This window comes from Pseudophryne corroboree, chromosome 7 (genome assembly GCF_028390025.1).
Source record: "Pseudophryne corroboree isolate aPseCor3 chromosome 7, aPseCor3.hap2, whole genome shotgun sequence".
Taxonomy (NCBI): domain Eukaryota; kingdom Metazoa; phylum Chordata; class Amphibia; order Anura; family Myobatrachidae; genus Pseudophryne; species Pseudophryne corroboree.
Genome location: NC_086450.1, coordinates 121,680,940 through 121,703,534, shown reverse-complemented (window position 1 = coordinate 121,703,534; position 22,595 = coordinate 121,680,940). Strand labels below are relative to the sequence as shown.

Here is a 22,595-nt window from a genome sequence, read left to right as displayed (position 1 = left end):
GCCCGTCTGGCTTTGACAGCGTGGCTCTTGAAGCTTCCATCCTGAGTGCCAAAGTTTTTTATGAGGTGGTCATTCAAACGATGTTGAAAGCCTGTAAACCAGCTTCGGCTCGGATTTATTATAGAGTCTGGAATTCTTACTTCACCTGGTCTGCGGCTAAGAATTATGATGCATACAAGTTCAGTACTGCAAAACTTTTGGCATTCCTGCAACAGGGCCTGGACTTAGGCCTTCGTCTGGCCTCCCTCAAAGTTTATATTTCAGCCTTGTCGATATGGATTCAGAGAAAAATTGCGTCTCTGCCTGAAGTTCATACTTTCACTCAGGGTGTTCTTAGGATTCAACCTCCCTATGTCCCTTCGGTGGCTCCTTGGGATTTGTCTGTTCTAGATGCCCTGCATGAGGCTACGCTTGAACCTCTTGAGTCTGTGGATCTTAAGTGGCTTATGCTTAATATCTTGTTTTTGCTGGCTATTGCCTCTGCTAGACGGGTTTCGGACTTGGGTGCCTTGTCATGTCGGTCACACTTTCTGATTTTTCACTGTGACCGTGCGGTTCTTAGAACTCGCCCTGGTTATTTACCTAAGGTAGTGTCATTTTCCACCTTAGCCAAGAGATTGTGGTTCCGGCCTTTATCTCTCCTGATTTGTCCTCCAAAGAGCGGTATTTGGATGTGGTACGGGCTCTCCGTATCTACGTGAAGAGAACCGCTTCCCTTAGGAGATCGGATTCTCTATTTGTTCTTTTTGGTTTTCATAAACGTGGCTGGCCTGCTAATAAGCAGAACTTGGCCAGATGGATTAGAATGGTGATTGCACAAGCTTATGTACAGGCTGGTCTTCCAGCTCCTGCAACTATCAAGGCCCATTCTACTCGGGCTGTTGGACCTTCTTGGGCGGCCTGCCGTGGCGCTTCCCTCGAAAAATTGTGCAAGGCGGCTACGTGGTCCTAAGTGAACACGTTCATTAGGTTCTATGCCTTTGATACTTCCGCCTCCCTGGATGCTTCCTTTGGACGCGGGTTTCTTGTGCCTGCTACACTGCATCCCCACCCATGAGGAACTGCTTTAGGACATCCCCGATGTTATTCCCTGTGGAATACTAGTGTACCCAGCTGCAGAAAAGGAGATTTATGGAAAGAACTTATCCTTTGTTAAATCTCTTTCTGCGAGGTACACTGGATTCCACAGGGCACCCACCCTGACGCACGTAGTTTCTTTGGGTTTGTATGGCATTAGCCGCTGGTACCTTCTCCTGTTGTGAGAATGTGGGTCTGTGTGGCTACTAACTGTTGTCGTATCTTTTACCTGCTACTGCATTGGACTGGTTGACAAAACTGAGCTCCTGTGCATGCAGGCGGGGTTATAGCTTTAGCCTGTTGGTGCCTCGGATCAATATCCAACTCTACACCCCAATGTTATTCCCTACGGAATCCAGTGTACCTCGCAGAAAGAGATTTAAGAAAGTTAAGTTCTGAAAATAAATCTCCTTATTATCAGATTCTTATATAGCGCAGCAAATTCCGTTGAACTTTACAATTGTAAACAACTGTGAAAAAACAAAACTGGGTAAAAACAGACAGATATAAGGTAGGAAAAATGTACAAACAAAAAACAAGTTAACCCTTACAAAACTACAGCTACTTATTCAAAATGGTAAAATATGGTGTGTGTGTGTGTGTGTGTGTGTGTGTGTGTGTGTGTGTGTGTGTGTGTGTGTGTGTGTGCGTGTGTGTGTGCGTGTGTGTGCGCCCACTTTGCTAGTGTATTTCATGCCCAAAACATCGTTGGGCCAAGCAAAATACAAGTGGGTCACATGCAAGTGACCACCCTTTGTTGATTTCAGGGGTCAAATTTGTGGCCCAAGACTAGTTAACCCTTGCAAAACTACAGCTACTTATTCAAAATGGTAAATTATGGTGTTTGTGCCCACTTTGCCAGTGTATTTCATGCCCAAACCAGCGTTGGGCCGCTGTCCAGCTCCCTCCCGCCCAGCGACCGCCTCCGCCTCTGCCTAGGCAACGACGGCTGGCATGCGCCAGCGCACTGCGGCGCCAGCGCATGCGTAGTTCCGACCCGATCGCTGCGCTGCGATAAACTGCAGCGAGCGATCGGGTCGGAATGACCCCCATGATTCTGATTTGCAAGCAAAGCAAAAAACAAGCAACTGGGCAAAATCATGTTGCACTGCAGGTGGAGCAGATGTAACGTGCAGAGAGATTTAGATTTGAGTGGAGTGTGTTAAAACTAAAATCTAAATTGCAGTGTAAAAGTAAAGCTGTCTAACATTTGTGGGCTACATGCAAAAGCAGCCAGTATTTACCCTGCACAGAAAAAAATATAAATATATTTGCTCCTATTGCTTGGCAACATGGCTTGTTCCAGGGACAGAGTTAGTTGCTTTTTTTTTTGCTTTACTTACAAATCTGAATCAGGCCCAGAAGGCATCCATGCAAGGATTACATTTACAGAAGGGGCATTATACTGCACAATCTACAGTATTTTATTTTATCAGAGAACCGTATTGCACCATTTTATCTCTAAATACATAATGAATTTACTGCACTCATTCAGTTTGATCTTTTGTTCTGAGACATAATGTACATAGGGGGTCATTCCGAGTTGTTCGCTCGCAAGCTGCTTTTAGCAGCTTTGCACACGCTAAGCCGCCGCCTACTGGGAGTGAATCTTAGCTTATCAAAATTGCGAACGAAAGATTCGCAATATTGCGAAAAGACTTCTCTGTGCAGTTTCTGAGTAGCTCGAGACTTACTCTGCCAGTGCGATCAGTTCAGTGCTTGTCGTTCCTGGTTTAACGTCACAAACACACCCAGCGTTCGCCCAGACACTCCACCGTTTCTCCAGCCACTCCCGCGTTTTTCCCAGAAACTGTAGCGTTTTTTCACACACACCCATAAAACGGCCAGTTTCCGCCCAGAAACACCCACTTCCTGTCAATCACATTACGATCACCAGAACGAAGAAAAAACCTTGTAATGCCGTGAGTAAAATTCCTAACTGCATAGCAAATTTACTTGGCGCAGTCGCACTGCGGACATTGCGCATGCGCATTAGCGACTAATCGCTCCGTTGCGAGAAAAAAATAACGAGCGAACAACTCGGAATGACCCCCATAGCTCAGTGAATTCAAATCATATCATCATTAGTGTAGGACAGTCTTATTACTAACTGAGCAAATGTTATCAGCATAATGATTTATATGTATTTAATATTTTACTTAGGTGGGCAAGATATCTTTATGACAGAGGAACAGAAGAAATATTACAATGCAATGAAGAAACTTGGATCCAAAAAACCTCAGAAACCAATCCCACGACCTGCGGTACGATCATTATGGAATCATTTATCATACAATGTAGCTAGGGCCTAGAGGGCATATGGGGCCATGATCTCCCTAACTTGTTTTATGTTTCATTTTTTTCTTGGCAAAGGTAGTGTGTCATGGTTCCTCTTTACCATGAAGTTCCAATCTGTCCCTGGGCATCATTACAGATTGCATAACAATAAGAATATTAAATTAATCTATGTGTTTGAGCCATGTAATCATTTAATAATCCCAAATTCTCTTCATGATGTACAAATATGCAGGGATGTCGACTTTAGGCTGATATTAACAGCTAAAGTCGACATTGTTAAACTGTCAACAGACAACTTGACGAAATGCTCAGAAAATCGTCATGAGAAAGGTCAACATTGTCAGAATGTCATCATTAGGAATAGGCTGTGGGATGGTATGGTTAGTGGTGTTAGTGTCGGGCACTAGGAGAAGATGAAGGTTAGGCTACAGGATGGAGGTTAGGGTTAGGTACTAGAGAGAGGGCTAGGCACTAGGGGAAGATTAAGGTAAGGCTACATGATGGAAGTTAGGGTTAGGCTCTAGGGGAAGATGAAGGTTAGGCTACAGGATGGAGGTTAGGGTTAGGCACTAGGTGAAGATTAAGGTTAGACTACAGGATGGAGGTTAGGGTTAGGCACTAGAGAGAGTGTTAGGCACTATGGGAAGATTAAGGTTAGGCCACAGGATGGAGGTTTGGGTTAGGCCCTAGAGAGAGGGCTAGGTACTAGAGGAAGATTAAGGTTAGGCTACAGGATAGAGAAGAGGGTTAGGTACTAGGGGAAGGTTAGGGTTAGGCTACAGGATGGAGGTTACAGTTAGACACTAGGGTAAGATTAAGGTTAGGCTATGGGATGGAGGTTAGGGTTAGGCACTAGAGGAAGATTAAGGTTAGGCTACAGGATAGAGGTTAGGGTTAGGCACTAGAGGAAGATTAAGGTTAGGCTATATGAAGGAGTAGAGGGTTAGGAAGGCTAGGGTTGGGCTACAGGGGTAGGTTAGGGTTAGGCACTAGAGGGATGGATAGGTACTAGAGGAGGGTTAGGGACAGGGTTAGGCACTAGAGAGAGGGTTAGATGTAGGGATTAGGGATAGGGCAGGCACACTCACTGAAACACCATTCCTTCAGATGTCTCTGCCAGAAGTGACACTCGCATAGCTGCTAGGACCCGGAAGATGCTGCTTTAGCTGTCGGGAGTAGGTCAGTTACTGCTGGACCACCAGGGACGATATTCTGACGTCATCATTTCTTCAGTGTCTAGTTGATGAATGTTGGCATGGTCAGTGTCGACACTGTGACTGTTGACATATCACACCACATCTAATTAGAGAAGAGTGGTTCGGATTTTAAGAAATCTGAATGGCTCCGAACCGTCCGCTATCCGGGGCTCGGATCTACCTCAGCTGCCTCGAACTCGGCCCGAGCCGAACAGGCGAGATCCCGCTGTCGGATCTCATTATTTTGGCTCGGGCACCAATTTCAAAAGTCAACGGGGCTGACCGCTGACTGGCTAAGAGAGCCCTCTGTCAAGGCTCTCAGCCTATCAGTATGTCCCCATATACTTTAATGGGGAAAGATGGTTGCCCGCACCACTCTGACACCTCCGCCCGCACTGCCTGCACCCCCACACTGAGGATACCGCCAGCACTCCACGCTGCCAACAAACACCCTCGCACTGAGGGCTCTGCCAACACTCCTCCACTGCCGACACCACCAGCACCCCAGCAGTACTGACACAACCAGCAACCACGCACTAAGGATACTGACAGCAATGTCGACTCTGCCGACACCCCTGCAGTGAGGACATCCCTGACACAGCCAGTAGTACCAACTCTGGCAGCAAATCCTCACCAAGGACACTGCTGGCACTCCCGCACTGAGGTCACCACCATCACTCCCGATACCGCCAGCACCCCAGCAATACGGACACCACCGGCAACCCCGCACTAAGGACACTGCCAACACTGCCGGCACCCCTGCAGTGAGGACACCCCCACACTGCCAACACAGCCAGCAGTACCAACTCTGCCAGCAACTCCGCACCAAGGACACTGCCGGCACCCCCGCACTGAGAACACTACCATCACTGCCGACACCGCTAGCACCCCAGCAGTATGGACATTGCCGGCAACCCCACACTGAGTACACTGTCAGTACTGTTGACACCCTTGCAGTAAGGATACCCCTGGTACCTCCGCACTGCTGACACAGCCAGCAGTACCGACACCATCAGCAACTCTGCACTGAGGACATCACGGTCACTGGCGACAAACCCAGCATCCCAGTAGGACTGACACTGCCGGCAACCCCACAATGAGGACTCTGCCAGCACCTATGCACTGCCAATACTTACTGTGACATCCCCTGTCACAGTAAGTGCACTATTGCTGTATCTGCCCTGCATTGTATCCTGCATTGTATCCAGCCCACACTGTATCCCGCACTATGGGCCTGATTCAGACCTGATCATAGATGTGCTAAATTTAACAGCTTCCCTGACATGCGGAGGGACGCCCAGCAGAGGGCTAGTCTGCCCTGCATGCCAGGTCCTGCCCCATTGCACAAGTACAAAAGCATCACACAGCGGCGATGCTTTTGTACTGGAAGAGTAGTTCCTCACCAGCGCAGCTCCTGCGCATTGGCAGGGAGCTACTCATCGCTGTGAGGGTCGCAGCAGCTACGTGTGATGTCACGCAGCCGCCACGGCCCGCCCCTACAACGGTCCAGGCACACCTGCGTTGCCCGGACCCGCGCCCCCCAAACACCGCCGGCCCTCCCCCTCCCGCCCAGTGACCGCCTCTGCCTGTCAATCAGGCAGAGGCGATCGCAGGGCTAAGACAGCTGTCAGCGCACTGCTGCGCTGGTGCATATGCAGTTCAGACCTGATCGCTGCTGTGCGAAAATGCACAGCACCAATCAGGTCTGAATCAGGCCCTATGGGCCTAATTCAGGTTGGATCGCTAAATATGCGATTCGCAATCTGGGCGATTATCTAATGACTGCGCATTGCGCACACTCTAGCAAAAACAGCTACAGAAAATGCGTACACATTGTAACCGCAATGCAGCCGCTATTTGAGTGACAGAAAGTCTACGTTTCCTGGGTAGAAATACGCTGTTTTCTGGATGTGTCTGAAAAAATGCAGGCGTGCCCAGGAGTTTTTAAGGAGGGCCTCTGACGTCAGCGATGACCACTTCAAGCCTCTTGTGTAGCAAAAATTGTGGACGATCTTGCCTGGCGCAGACAGGAAAAATCTTCAATCTTCCGGTAGTTGTGTATGATTTTGCAATCAGGCCGCATATTGCGATGCATTCGCAATTTTTACGATGAGCGTTTTTTCTCTATTTCTGGGTGGCAACTATTTGATCACAATCCTTACTGAATTAGGCCCTATATCCAACACGCTCTCTATTTGACTAGCAATGTATCCAGTAGTGTGTCCAACCTGCACTGTAGCTAACCCACTCTGTTTCCTGCACTGTATCAAACCAGCAATGTATCCCGCACTGTATCCAATCCATGCTGTATCCAACCTGCCCTTTTTTCAACCTGCACTGTATTCCACACTGTATCCAACCAGTAATATATCCCGCACTGTATCCGACCCGCGCTGTATCCAACCCACACAGAATCCAACCAGCACTGTATTCGACCCGCACTGTATCCAACCAGTAATAGTGGTTCCGGTATGAATGGTTGACCATGTTATGGTCGACAGTCATTAGGTCGACCACTATTGGTAGACATTGGCATGGTCGACATGGTCAAATGGTTGACACATGAAAATGGTCGACCCATGAAAGGTCGACGCATAAAAAGGTTGACGTGATTTTTCTTTTTTCTTTTTCTTTTTTGGGTGTCGTTTTCTGTGTAAAGAGACGGGGAACCCCATTTAGTGCACCGCATCCCCTCGCATAGCTCACTTCGCTCACCATGCTTCGGGCAAGGTGCCTCGCTCCGCTACCGCTGCTCTTGGCACAGATTACCGTTCCCAATCGTAGTCCACGTGGATTGTAAAGTACGGAAAAGTTCCCCAAATGCAATTTAAAAAAAAAAAACCTCACGTCGACCTTTTCACGTGTCGACCATTTTCATGTGTCGACCATGTGTCCATGTCGACCATGTCAATGTCGACCAATAGTGGTCAACCTAATGACTGTCGACCATAACAAGGTTGACCATCCAAACGGATACCCCTTCTAGTACCTAACCCTCCTAGTGCCTAACCCTAACCCTCCCCCAGTGCCTAACCCTAACTCTCCACTTAGTGCCTAACCCTCCTCCTAGTACCTAATCCTTCCTTCTAGGGCCTGTCCCTAACCCTCCCCCTAGTACCTAACCCTCCTGCTAGTGCCTAACCCTCTCCTTAGTGCCTAACCCTAACCCTCCATGTAGTACCTAACCCACCCCTAGTAACTAACTCTCCACCTAGTACCTAACCCTAACCCTCCCCCTAGTACCTAACCCTGCCCCTAGTACCTAACCCTCCCCCTAGTACCTAACCCTCCTCCTAGTGCCTAACCCTCCTCCTAGTGCCTAACCCTCCTCCTAGTATCTTACCCTTACTCCCCTCTTAGTACCTTACCCTCACCCTACTGCCTAACCCTTCCCCTAGTACTTAACCCTAACTCTCCTCCTAGTGCCTAACCTTAACCCTCCTCCCAGTACCTAACCCTCCACCTAGTACCTAAACTTCCGCTAGTAACTAATCTTCCTCCTAGTACCTAAACCTAACCCTTACCGTAGTGCCTAGCTCTTCCCCTAGTGCCTATACCTAATCCTCCACCTAGTGCTTAACCTTAACCCTCCCCCTTATTACCTAACCCTTCCTCCTAGTGCCTAACCCTAACCCTCCCCTTAGTGCCTAACCCTAACTCTCCTCCTAGTGCCTAATCCTCCTCCTAGTACCTAACCCTTCCTCATAATGCCTAACCCTCCCCCTAGTACCTAACCCTAATACTTCTACTAGTGCCTAAACCTCTCCTTAGTGCCTAATCCTAACCCTCCACCTAGTACCTAACCCACCACCTAGTACCTAACCCTTCCTCCTAGTGCCTAACCCTTCCCTTAGTGCCTAACCCTAACTCTCCTCCTAGTGCCTAACCCTCCTCCTAGTACCTAACCCTTCCTCCTAGTGCTTAACCCTTCTCCTAGTGCCTAATCTTAACCCTCCCTCTAGTGTCTAAGCCTAACACTCTTCCTAGTGCCTAAACCTTCTCCTAGTGCCTGACCCTCCTCCTAGTGCTTCACCTTAACCCTCCCCCTAGTAGTTAACCCTCCTCCAAGTGTCTAATCCTAACTCTCCTTCTAGTACCTAACCCTCTTCCTAGTGCCTAACCCAAACCCCCCCTTAGTGCCTAACTCTAACTCTCCTTCTAGTGCCTAACCCCTACTCCAAGTACCTAACCCTCCCCCTAGTGCCTAACCCTCCCCCTAGTCCCTGACTCTCTTCCCAGTGCCTAGCTCTCCCCCTAGCACCTAACCCTAACCCTTCACCTAGCACCTAACCCTAACTTTCCCCCTAGTGCCTAACCCTCCCCCTAGTGCCTAACCTGAATCCTCCTGCTAGTGCCTAATCTTCTTCCTAGTGCCTATCCCTAACTCTCCTTCTAGTGCCTAACTCTAAAACTCCTCCTAGTGCCTGACCCTAACCCTCCCTCTAGTTCCTAACCCTAACCATCCTCCTAGTACCTAACCCTCTGCCTAGTACCTAAACCTCCCCCTAGTATCTGCTCTTAGTATTTAACCCTAACCCTCCCCTTAGTGTCTAATCCTAAACCTCCCCCTAGTGCCTAACCCCCCTACCCACAGTCCCTAACCCTAACCCTACGGCCCCACAGTCTATCCTTAACCCTCCAGTCCCTCAGTCTAACTCTAACCCTCTGCTCCATGTAGAATGTCGACATTTTGTAGATGTTGCCGTGTTCCATGTCAACATTTCAACAATATCAACATCATAACTGGCAACATTATGATTGTCCAAATGTTAAATGTTGGCAGGATGACTGCGTACTGAAATTTGCTATGTATCCCATTATTTAAATAGATCTTTTACTGTACCTAGGCCTACTGTTTCCTACTTATGTCACAGATGATGGTGATCTAGTCAGAATAGATTCAGGACACCTTGCATCCCAAAGGCTGCAAATTTCATGTCTATACTATTTCTAGTGTGTTTAATATTTATAAATGCACTTCTATCACTAAAATGTTATTGTGTCCCCACAGAATGCTTTCCAGGGTATGATATTTGACATTGTCACAAAGCAAGCATTTGACATCACCATCATGTGTCTCATATTCCTAAACATGGTAACGATGATGATTGAAACCGATGACCAGAGCCAAGAAATGGAAACCAGATTGTACTGGATCAATGTGGTCTTCATTATCCTTTTCACCGGGGAATTCCTTCTCAAGCTCATTTCTTTGCGCTTTTATTACTTTACAGTTGGATGGAACATATTTGATTTGGTTGTGGTGATACTTTCCATTGTAGGTAAGAAACTGTACTTCCAGTCTTATTTAGAATTCAATATTAATATTAACAGTCAGTGCCGTAACTAGGCATTTTAGCGCTGTGTGCAAGAAACGACATTGGCGCCCCCCCCCCATGCAAGACAAAAAATATATAGGGGCATGGCTTCATGGGGAAGGCGCGTGGCCACAAAATAATACCAATTCATACTACGGTGCTCAGTAGTCTCCATTATTCAAATTACGCTGCACAGTAGCGCCACTACACCAGGTAGAGCCCCGTTTTACACATTACGGCAGACAGCGTCCCTTTTTACACATTACGGCAGCCAACGTTCTCCTTTTTACACATTACGGCAGACAGTGTCCCCCTTTTAACACGTTACGGCAGACAGCGTCCCCCTTTTTACAGATTGTGGCAGACAGAAGAGAGAGAGAGATACTAACTATCTCTCCCCGCTGGCAGTCAGGCTCCTTGTGCAGGCAGATCCATTCCTGGGCAGTGGAGAAGGAAGAGGAGGGAGGAGGACTGGAGCCGCAGCAGCGCTATGTAATTGGTGGAGGCACCGCTGCAGCAGCCCCCTCTCCTTCCGCATTGGCTGCCCGCCGCTGTGAATGCTGGGATGAGGGAAGTGCATCCCAGCATTCACAGCAGCGCTGGGCATCCAATATGGAAGGAGAGGGGACTGCTGCAGCGGCGCCACTACCAATGACATAGCGCTGCTGCGGCTCCAGTCCCCCTCTTACTTCTCTGCCTTCGGCGCTGCTCTCTCCTCCAGCGCGGCGCACGGCGCAGAAAAGGCGGCTTGTAATTAATCAATTGGACTCATTGCAAGCCGCTGGCCGTGCGCCCTCAGGGCAACTGCGCTGTGTTCCAGGCACACCTGGCACACAGGTAGTTACGGCGCTGCAATACACATCCTATGCAGCTCCACAGGCTGTAGGTTACCACCCTAGCATAATACATGGAATGACATAATAACTGAGAAAGCTCTGTGCTAGGTGACAGATCAGTCAGCCCCTAAATCCTGTCCTGCTGCGGGAAATAGAATAGAAATACAGAACACAGCACATTATGAGCCAGGTACAGAAGAGAGGAGACACAATAACCAGCTGTTGCCACACATCACATACAGAAGTCTTCGGAAGTTGTGAGGAAGGGAACCCGTGGATGCATGCTGGGATTTGTCGTTCTCCAGCTGCCAGTCTCAGCCTAGTAACAAGTGGCAAAGCTACTGTAGCAGTGAGTGGAAGCATGCACAGAGACCGCACCATGTTATGCTGAGCTCCAGGCAGCACCAGAGGTAACCACCACACTACTCACCCCGCACAGCAGCCCCCGCCCGGCCGGGTCACAGTCCCGCTCAGCAGACGCCAGAAAGTAATATGGGCGCCAGAAACTGTCCGTGAGAAGAAGCAATTTCAGACAGAATTCCCAAGCCACGCCCTCCGTCCCCACTTCTAACCAATCATCACTCAGCACAGGAGAGACGCGAGCGGTACTGTGGTGTGGGCCAGCGGGTGCATGCAGAGATTTTCCGCCTCACAGCGCATTGCACATTGGGGGTAATTCCAAGTTGATCGCAGCAGGAAATTTTTTAGCAATTGGGCAAAACCATGTGCACTGCAGGGGGGGGCAGATATAATATGCGATCAACTTGGAATTACCCCCATTGTGCAATGCCCCTCTGGCCCACACCTAGTTACGGCTCTGTTAACAGTATTCATGGAATCTGCAAGAGATGAAATCAGAAACAAAGGGGGATATTCAATTGTTTGAAAGGTCAGTTGGGTGTATGTTTTTTCCTATCTAATAGACAGGAAAAAACATACACCCAACCGACTTTCCAAACATTTGAATTCCCCCCAAAGTGTATTGTTTCGCAGTCAGTATGGATACAATTTCTAATCAGCATAATTAAATACCTTTGAATCAAAATTAAAGCAAGTGTGTGTGTATATAAATATATATATATATCTCCTATATAATAGCCCATATCTGTGATTCTGTGCCTGGCCGTAACGCTGGGCGGAGTCACAGATCTGGGCGGAGTCACAGATCAAGGAGAGAAGGAGGACGTCCTGCCTGCGATTCCCCGGCACGCTCCTTCTGGCTCCTGCACACGGCGGGTACTGGGCTGGTGGGTGTCACTCCCGGCCGCCGGACCCCTTCCCTCATGTGGATGCCGGCATGAGAGCAGCAGGAGCCGCCAGAGCACTTTACACACCAGATCTGCTGCGGCGCCCCGCCACCTGCCCCTCCCCCAGGCGTGCGGCTCTGCTCAGGGAACCAGTGGGGCGCACAACTGTCAGTGCCGGTAAGTGAGGGGGAGGAGGTGGGGTCTCCGTGCGCCCGATGCTGGGGCCTCTGTCATCCTATTCATCTCCATCCGCCCCGCACACCCGTCTGCCGCCACTGCGCCTGCGCAGCACGTCAGGGGGGAGAGGGACAGAGAGGAGGGGGCTGCAGCACAGACCCCATGCACCCTGCACCCAGCCACATGTAACAGGCTCCCACGTCCTATAACTGCACTTACCACACAATGACAAATCCACAATCAAACCAAAAATTAAATGTACAGGTGCAGCTCACTCCCACGTGGCTCAATGTATTGCTGCCCAAAACAGTCCCGCCCCACCACCGCACCCACCCCTCCACCACCCGCAGCGCCTATGGACCCCATCCCCTATCAGCAACACCCACACACCGGCCACTCCCCCACCCGCGTCAACCCCACCGCTCCCCCACCCACCCCACCTCCCCACCCCCTAACCCCCTATTCCACTCACTGCACCCCAGCACCCGCACCTTCCCCACCCGCAGCCCCATCCAAACCCCTCCCCCATCCACCACACCCCCGCCTCTCCCCCACCCGCAGCGCCTCTGGAACTCATCCACAGCCCCCACTCCCCCGCCCCTCCACCTCTCCAACCCCTTCCGCCTCCGAAGTACCCACCCCTCCCTCACCCACAGCACCTCCAGACCCCCGCCTCCATCCACGCCCCACCCGCAGCAACTCATTACTCCCCCACCCACTGCTTATACAGACCCCTTCCGCAGCACCCCGCAACTACCCCTCCCCCACCCGCAACACCTCTGGAACCCCTCACTCAACCCCCCCCCCTGCACACGCACCTCCCCCAAACGCACCAAAAAAAAAAAAAAACAATGTAAAGGTGCTGCATAGACAGGCCAGCCTATGGAGCTCACTTCCATGTGGCTAAATGTATTGCTGCCCAAAACAGTCCCCTCACACACCCGCCCCTCCCCCACCCCTCCCCCTCCTGCAACTCCCCCAGACCCCCTCCCCCATCCACGGCACCCCCCAACCCACCCCTCCCCCAGCCGTGGCACCTCCAGACCCCCTACCCCACCCGCGGCACCCACCCCTCCACCACACTCACCGCCTATGGACCTCATCGCAGACACCCCCCCACCTGCCACTTCCCCACCCGCATCAACCCCACCCCTCCCTCACCCACGACACCTCCCAAACCCCTATTCCACTCGCGCCATCCGCACCTTCCCCACCCGCAGCGCCACCGGAACCCCTCCTCCATCCACCACAGCACCTCCACCTCACCCAGCCGTGACACCCCCGCCCCTCCCTGACCCACAGCATCTCCAGAACTCATCCACAGCCCCCCTCCCCCAGCCGCTACACCTCCCCAAACCCTCCCCCATCCGCAGTTCCCACCCCTCCCCCACTTGACCCTCCCCCATCCGCAGCCACTCATCCCCCACCCACTGCATTTACAGACCCCTTCCGCGGCACCCCGCAACTACCCCTCCCCCAACCGCAACACCTCTGGAACCCCTCGCCCAACCACACGCCACCCCCTGCACCCGGTCCTCTCCCAAACGCACCCAAAAAATACAAAAATGTAAAGGTGCAGTATACACAGGCCAGCCTATGGAGCTCACTTCCACGTGGCTAAATGTATTGCTGGCCAAAACAGTCCCATCACACACCCGCCCCTCCCCCACCTGCAGCTCTCCCGGACCCACACCCCCATCCACGGCACCGCATACCCGCCCCTCCCCCACCCGTGGCGCCTCCAGACCTCCTACTCCACCCCCCGCACCACCCGCTGCGGCTATGGTCCCCATACACAATCAGCGACACCCCCACACCTGGCACTCCCTTATCCGCATCAACCCCGCCCCTCCCCCACCCACAGCACCTCCTGACCCCTTATTACACTCGCGGCACCCCAACACCCGAACCTTCCCCACCCACAGCGCCATCGGAACACCTCCCCTATCCACCACAGCACCTCCCCCACCCGCCACACCCCTGCCCCACCCGCAGCGCCTCCGGAACTCCTCTACGGCCCCCACTCCCCCACACCTCCCCCACCTGCAACACCTCCCTCCCCCCATCCGCAGTACCCACCCCTCCCCCATGTACAGCACCTCCAGACCCCCTCCTTCATCCGTGGCCCCCCCACACCCGCCCCTCACCCACCAGCAACATCTACAGACCCCCTCCCCCCATCCGCCCCACCTGTAGTCTCTCTGGACCCCCTCCACCATCCGCACCCCCACTTCTCCCCCACCTGCAGTACCTCTGGACCCCCTCCAACATCCACAGGCCACCTCTCCACCACACACAGCACCTTGGACACCATCCGCAGCCGCTACCAGTGAGTCTCTGAATCAGGGGTGATCAGCGTCACGGAGAGGCACCTCCACCTCACTGCACCCACCCCCTTTTCAAGCCCGCCCCCATGCTGAACTTACACCTATATTCTGTACATCATGCCCTGCAGCCGCTGTTCACGCCGTTGCAAGGGGATACGCCCCCTTCACCATCGGATGCCCTTTTGTTGCGCAATATTTAACCAATAACAAAACTAGGAATGCTGGTAATACTCCATATAATACAAATATTGAACGTCAGAAAGGCATGCAGGGGTTAAGGGGCGTAGCCCCTTGCGATGGTGTGAAGAGCGCCCGTAGGGCGCGATGAATCACCTAGTATATATATATGCACTCACTTTTTCAATCACACAGAAAAAGAAAAGAACCTCCTTTTTTTCATCAAAACGTGAGTGCTATTTTTTCTTTTTCTGTGTGATGGAAAAAGTGAGTGCCTATTTTTAACCCCCTCTGGACCCTGCACCACCAACCTAATTTTCATTACAGTGTGCTGTCTTGTTTTATATATTGTATCCAAGTCGGCGGCACTCAAAGATCCTGTAAAAAATAATTCACACATTTCAGAATCAGGCCAATTGTAAGAGATGCATGTGAACATAGGCCCTCATTCCGAGTTGTTCGCTCGCTGCTAATTTTAACAGAATTGCTAATAGGCTAAAATCCGGCAGTTCTGCGCATGCGTATGCACAGCAGGGTGCACGCGCTAAGCAAATTTACACAAAACTATGCTATTTTACTCACAGGCGAACAAAGCTTTTCAATCGCTCTGCGGATTGACAGGAAGTGGGTGTTTCTGGGCGGAAACTGGCCGTTTTCAGGGAGTGTGCTAAAAAATGCAGGCGTGCCAGGTAAAAACGCAGGAGTGGCTGGAGAAACGAAGGAGTGGCTGGTCGGATGCTGGGCGTGTTTGTGACGTCAAACCAGGAACTAAACGGACTGAGGTGATCGCAATCTAGGAGTAGGTCTGGAGCTACTCAGAAACTGCAAGGAAATTGCATTCGTTAGCAATTCTGCTAATATTGGGGGTAATTCCAAGTTGATCGCAGCAGAAAACTTTTTAGCAGTTGGGCAAAACCATGTGCACTGCAGGTGTGGCAGATATAACCTTTGCAGAGAGAGTTAAATGTGGATGGGTTTTTTTGTTTCTGTGCAGGGTAAATACTGGCTGCTTTATTTTTACACTGCAATTTAGATTTCAGTTTGAACACGCCCCGCCCAAATCTAACTCTCTCTACACATGTTATATCTGTCCACCCTGCAGTGCACATGGTTTTGCCCAACTGCTAACAAGTTTTCTGCTGCGATCAACTCGGAATTAGGCCCATTAGCAGAATTGCTAATCTTTCATTAGCAATTGCTAATCTTTCGTTAACAATTCTACTATGCTAACATACACTCCCAGAGGGCGGCGGCTTTGTGTTTGCATTTCTGCTAAAAGTAGCTAGCGAGCGAACAACTCGGAATGAGGGCCATAAGGGTCTGATTCTAATTTGTATGGTATGGCACAGCCGTAGGAAACCGTCAGTTCAATGCTACAGCTAAAGGGGGTCATTCCGAGTTGTTCGCTCGTTGCCGATTTTCGCTATACTGCGATTAGTCGCTTACTGCGCATGCGCAAGGTTCGCAGAGCGCATGCACTTAGTTATTTTACACAAAAGTTAGGTATTTTACTCACGGCATAACAAAGCTTTTTCATCGCTGTGCTGATCTTAGTGTGATTGACAGGAAGTGGGTGTTTCTGGGCGGAAACTGGCCGTGTGGGAGTGTGCGGAAAAACGCAGGCGTTCGAGTTGCAAAACGCAGGAGTGGCTGGAGAAACGGGGGAGTGGTTGGGCAAACGCTGGGTGTGTTTGTGACGTCAAACCAGGAACGAAAAGGACTGAGCTGGTCGCAATGGCTGAGTAAGTCTGGAGCTACTCAGAAACTGCTAAGAAATTTCTATTCGCAATTCTGCTAATCTTTCGTTCGCACTTCTGCTAAACTAAGATACACTCCCAGAGGGCGGCGGCTTAGCGTGTGCAATGCTGCTAAAAGCAGCTAGCGAGCGAACAACTCGGAATCACCCCCAAAATACAAATTCCAAATCCTATATACAGCTGTGATCCAAGTGCTGCGTCTAAAGATGCTGCATGCGGTCACCATCGTGATCATCTCATAGATATAATACAGAATATTATCTGGACAGTTGTTAATAAATACATAATTTACATTTTTAATATAAAATGTAATTAAATACAGGTTCAATTAAATACAAACATCTATTGCATTTCCTTTAAAAAATAATAAAATGGGAAATTCCTTTCCCACAGTAGTCCAATTGAAATGTCAGTTAAGTAATACTAACAGATGGCCACAAAACCAATGATTTAGATATTGTCAGCTAAATGGGTCAGTAAACAATCAGCCAATCAGAAGTGGCTAGATGATTCTGCTGATAATTATCAACTTTATGTGTATCGTACTGCAGGGCCTCCAGCAGGAGAGATATGCCTATTAAAAATCATATCTATATCTATGTGTGTCACACTTCAAACTGTGAAGACCACACTGGGCTCCGCTTCTGTCAGCGAGCAATAGGCTCATAAAAACTGGACAGTTGAAGAATGGAAAATGGTATGGCCTGACAAGCCTTGTGGCATGCAGATAGTACGGACAGTTGGTGGTGGTGGTGATGGGGGCAGTGTAATAGTGTGGGAATTGTTTTCTAAACACACATCAGACCCTTTACTACCAATGAAGCATCATTTATATGACACAATCTGAGTACTTTTGCTGACCATGAGCTTCCCTTTATGGACACACTCTACTATCTTCTAATGGCTGCTTAAAATAGGTTAACACAGCATGTCACAAAGCCAATGTCATCCCAAGCTGTGTCCAGAAACATAACAATGAATTCAGCACTTTTGGGATGTGGTAGAATGGGAGTTTTGCAGCATGAATGTAAAGTCAGCAAATGTACAGCAACTATATGATGCTATCAGAGCCGTAACTAGTTGTGTGCCTGAGGTGCCTTGCCCACAGCGCATATGCTCTGTGGGTGCACCGTCAGGTAGCACACCAGCAGGGCCGCTCACCACCGCCGCTACCTGCGTCGCTGCCTGCTGTCATGTATGTAGTAGTGCGTTTGGCTCATCTACACACCACTACATACAAAACAGCGGGCAGCACCGTAGCAGCGCAGCTTCCACCTGTATGCTCCGCCCCCTCCCGGCTTACTCTGTTTCCGCCCACAGACCTGCAATGTCTACTGGGAGAGACATGTGATGTCTCTCCCAGTCTAGGCTGCTCCCACGGTACCCTGCCGCTGCGTTTGGGTGGGGAAGGGGGGAAGTGGGCAGTCCAGTCCCCAGTGGCAGCGTGTGCTCAGCACAGGCACCAGCAACACAATGTGGCTATACATCCGGTGTGTCCCACACCCTGCAATACTGTAAGTGCATTGATCGATTGCAGGGAGGATGAGGGGGAGGGGGCAGTTGAGCTATCACGAAAGGTTAGGTTATTGTGTAAACAAGGGGACTTGGCTGCTGTAATGTGTAAAAAAGGACTCTGCCTGCCTAACGTGTAGAAAAGGGGGACTCTGCCTGCCATAATGTGTAAAAACGGTGACTCTGCTGCTGTAATGTGTAAAAAAGGGGACTGCCTGCCGTTATGTGTAAAAAGGGGGGACTCTGCTGCTGTAATGTGTATAAAAAGGGGGACTCTGTTGCCGTAATGTGTAAGAAGGGGACTCTGCCTGCCGTAATGTATAAAAGGGAGCTCTGTGGCCATGACCCTTCCCCATGAAGCCACACCCCTATACATATATATATATATATTACAAAAACCGATCTAAGACCTTACTCGCGCTGATATAATGGGAAGCTACACCTTAAGGGAAATACCCCCTGTTAGGCGGGGTATAATGGTTATGAACAAAAAAGAAAAAGTTTCCCAGGGAGCTCGTGTGAATCTTTGGTATATCTAACGTTTTTACTTATACAGTGACACAGTCATAAAAAATCAACTTATTTATTTTATAAGATATAATAAAATAAGCTGTACCACAATGTATCCTAAATTGACAATAAACGATGTTTTTTACAAATATTTGTATTGGTGACAATTCATTTCAATCATAGATCGACATAATGATTATTCATCCTTATAGGAATGACAAAATCGCTGTCTCAACCCAACGCGTTTCGTCTACAGACTTCATCAGGGGTTTATTGAAATCAAAGGTTCACAATATGGATAAGCAAATTAAGTGTGTCTTCAAATGATAATTAAAACACTTAAAAGTGGTGTCGAATTCGATTCCACCACATGGAATATCAATTGGACAGATCATCGGATGTGACCAGTTCAATATGTTGTCCACTATACGGACTTAGTTTGATGATTTAAAAATTATTTTGTATTCGAACCAATTATATGGAAATTAGCTCGTAAAGCAGCTATTCAATATGTCTCATCCAAGCGTGGATACGACATAAGGTAGACAACTGTAATCGTACCTCTCCACCTTCTGCAATGCTCCTAGCTGCTAGGAGCATTGCAGAAGGTGGAGAGGTACGATTACAGTTGTCTACCTTATGTCGTATCCACGCTTGGATGAGACATATTGAATAGCTGCTTTACGAGCTAATTTCCATATAATTGGTTCGAATACAAAATAATTTTTAAATCATCAAACTAAGTCCGTATAGTGGACAACATATTGAACTGGTCACATCCGATGATCTGTCCAATTGATATTCCATGTGGTGGAATCGAATTCGACACCACTTTTAAGTGTTTTAATTATCATTTGAAGACACACTTAATTTGCTTATCCATATTGTGAACCTTTGATTTCAATAAACCCCTGATGAAGTCTGTAGACGAAACGCGTTGGGTTGAGACAGCGATTTTGTCATTCCTATAAGGATGAATAATCATTATGTCGATCTATGATTGAAATGAATTGTCACCAATACAAATATTTGTAAAAAACATAGTTTATTGTCAATTTAGGATACATTGTGGTACAGCTTATTTTATTATATCTTATAAAATAAATAAGTTGATTTTTTATGACTGTGTCACTGTATAAGTAAAAACGTTAGATATACCAAAGATTCACACGAGCTCCCTGGGAAACTTTTTCTTTTTTATATATATATATATATATATATATATCACAAAACAAAAGGTAACCCTTTTTTTGCGCTGTACCACTAGTCTCAAACCACCAAGAAATACCCTCTGTCAGATAAGGTATCCAAAAGTAGATATGGAATAGACAAAGATTCTTGTGGGAGCCAATCAGCCTTCAGAATAACAATATTTAAAAGTTTTTATTCATACACAAACGAAAGGTATTCGTAACCTAAAAGTTTGTCATTGGTACAAATATCTAAAAATTCAATAAAACAATTTAACAATCTTATACATAGACATTTTCAGTTGATGTGAGGAATTTACAATCAGGTGATCACAGTCAGAACTTGAAAGGGACGTGTATCCAACCAGATGCTTGTGGTATGGCTTTGTTAACCCAATAATGCGAAACCCAACGCGTTTCGTCCGTTAGGACTTCATCAGGGGTTTACAATCAGTTTTTATGATAAAATTATTTACCACTGGTTAAGACAGGTTTGAATTCTTAATGTTACATCCAATCACACGTTCTTTTCAAATGATATGGTATCCAAATAGACTTCATCAAAACAGAAAATGTACAATTAGGTTGAAGTCAGATGTTGTAATTTTCCCTAATCTCATCGAGGAGAGTGGAACCCCACAATCCAACTCTGCTCCAATAAATATCACCAAAATGGGGGTCTTTAGAGATTTCCAATCCTGAACCGCTCTATTCCTTTTTCACAGGAACAGGCACAACCTCACAGGATCACAATATATATATATATATATATATATATATATATTTTTTTTTTTTTTTTTTTTTTTAAAAAGCCAATGCTTTTTCTTGCACACAGCTCTAAAATGTCTAGCTATAACACTGGATGCTATTATGTCAACATGGTGCTTCTATAAGGAATGTTTCTAGTACAGTACCTTCATTCCATTCCATTATGGATTTAAAAGAGGGGTCTTATTCAGTACTAGAATGGTACAACTTACTGTATAAAGTAGCAATTGAGGGTGATGTAGAGATACATGTATGGACTTCTAACATCGATCTACGTTCAGTGAGGGTGAGCTGACTCTTCTGCAGGCTATGAAGAAATGTGAATATGCCTGTTTCCAGGTGTATCATTTCCCCCCAAGCATAGGGTTGTGCAGGTGCTCGTTGGTAATGATGATGATGATGATGATTATCAAACCAAGCAACCAAATATGGGACGAGAACACAGCAAAGATGCATACAGATCTGCATTCAGGCCAATATATGCACTTATTTTCATGCATGTATAGCGGGGACATCCACAGATGATATGCACTCAACTCTAGACAATAAACATGAAATAAAAATAATCATCCTTTTTAATAAATTTTTGATAAAGGATTAAAAGTATTTAATACAAATGCACTCACAAACATAAAAAATAGACAGCATGTAACAATAGGGTGCTCTGGTTACAGAGTTACAGTACTCATTGACCAGTCCTTTCAGCACGGATATCAGGGTCCCGGACACCCTTCCTCTCATGCACGGTCCACGGTCAGTAAGGTTCCAGTCCACAACAAGTCCTATTGGAATAGCCACCTCGCTTAACACATTTCGGATTGCTATGGTTCCTTCCTCAGAAGTGTGTCACTTCTGAGAAGGATCCAAAGTGTCCAAAGGACTGGTTGATGAGAATTGTAACTCTGTAACCAGAGCACCCTATTGTTACATGCTGTCTATTTTTTATGTTTGTGAGTGCATTATTTTAGGCAGGTTACCTTTCAAAACTGCTGTGTCTACAGTGACATGCATGAGTGTCTACAATGACATGCAGAGCAGACACGGATGCTTAGGGGTATATTCAATAAGAGTCGGGTCCATTCCGACATGCAATTGTCGGAATGGACCCAACAACCCCTATTCAAAAGAGCGGCCAAATCCGACTGTCGGATTTGGCCGCTCCCGTTGTCATGGCCTCCTGCTGCTGTCAGCAGCGCCTGGGGGGAGGGAGAGGTCTGTGGTGCCGGGAGGAGGTGGTGGGCCAAAGGAAAGGAGGTGGCGGCGGCCCACCGAGAGGAGTAGGTGCCACGCCCGGGGGAATGCAACGACGGACCGCCTGTGGGAGTTAATGGCGGCACCCTGGGGGTAGGAGAGAGGTGACGAAGGCCCGCATGGAGGAGGTGATGGCTGCCGCCTGGAGAAGACGGAGCAGAGGTGGAGGAGACGGGGGAGCAGTGGCTGCAGCAGCGTAACAACAGGAGTCTCACAGCATGCTCCCCGTCTCCTGCTCTCAGTTCACTTATCTCAATCCGACTTTTTTTAAAGTCGGATTGAGATTGTCGGAAACGGGGCTAAAACCTGTTGGGTTTGGCCCCGCTTCCAACAATGCACGCTGATCGGCGGCTGAAGCCGCCGATCAGCGTGCATTCCGACAGCATTCCAACAAGTCGGGTTTCCCAACTTGTTCGGAATAAATGGGGACATAATGAATAGGTCGGAACCCCTTCTGACCTAAAACTGTCAGAAGCTGCCGTCTTTCCGACAAGATGGCAGCTTCCGACAGTTATTGAATATACCCCTTAGTGTGAAAGAGGTCGACCCAAGAGTAACCTGGGGCCAAGGAGCAGTGAAAGGGGTATAGGAGGTAAGACACGGGTCCAGCCCATTTACTTCAAACCCTGAAATAAGCAGGGTCGAAGCCCCTGCTTCAGTCTAAAAGTGGTTCTGTATTTCCACCATTCTGGTTTCAATACTACTGTAATACCCCTTTTCCACCAAAAACCCAAATATGACTTACAGTAGATTTTGAAACTCTTATCCAACCTGGGTCAGACCTCGTTTATACATCTTTCACACCGCACAAATAGCCTGGTATTGACCCGGCATATTGCCGGGTCGACACGGGTTAGCATGTGGTGTGAAAGCGCCATAGCTGAAATTACGGGTCACCTTACCCAGCAATTCAACCCGGGAATAAAGCAGTGTTATTCCTGGGTTGAATACCGG

At 48.4% G+C, this 22,595-nt stretch overlaps 1 protein-coding gene across 6 annotated transcripts in view; it reads left to right on the top strand.

Moving 5' to 3' along the window:
* LOC134944763 (sodium channel protein type 2 subunit alpha-like) overlaps positions 1-22,595 on the top strand; it is a 329,999-nt gene that overhangs the window by 301,050 nt on the left and 6,354 nt on the right. For all 6 annotated transcript variants that reach the window (XM_063933609.1, XM_063933606.1, XM_063933605.1 and 3 more), the window contains 2 exons: positions 3,237-3,341; positions 9,583-9,853. In XM_063933609.1, the coding sequence (XP_063789679.1) occupies positions 3,237-3,341; positions 9,583-9,853 (376 nt within the window). The remainder of the gene's footprint in view (positions 1-3,236; positions 3,342-9,582; positions 9,854-22,595) is intronic.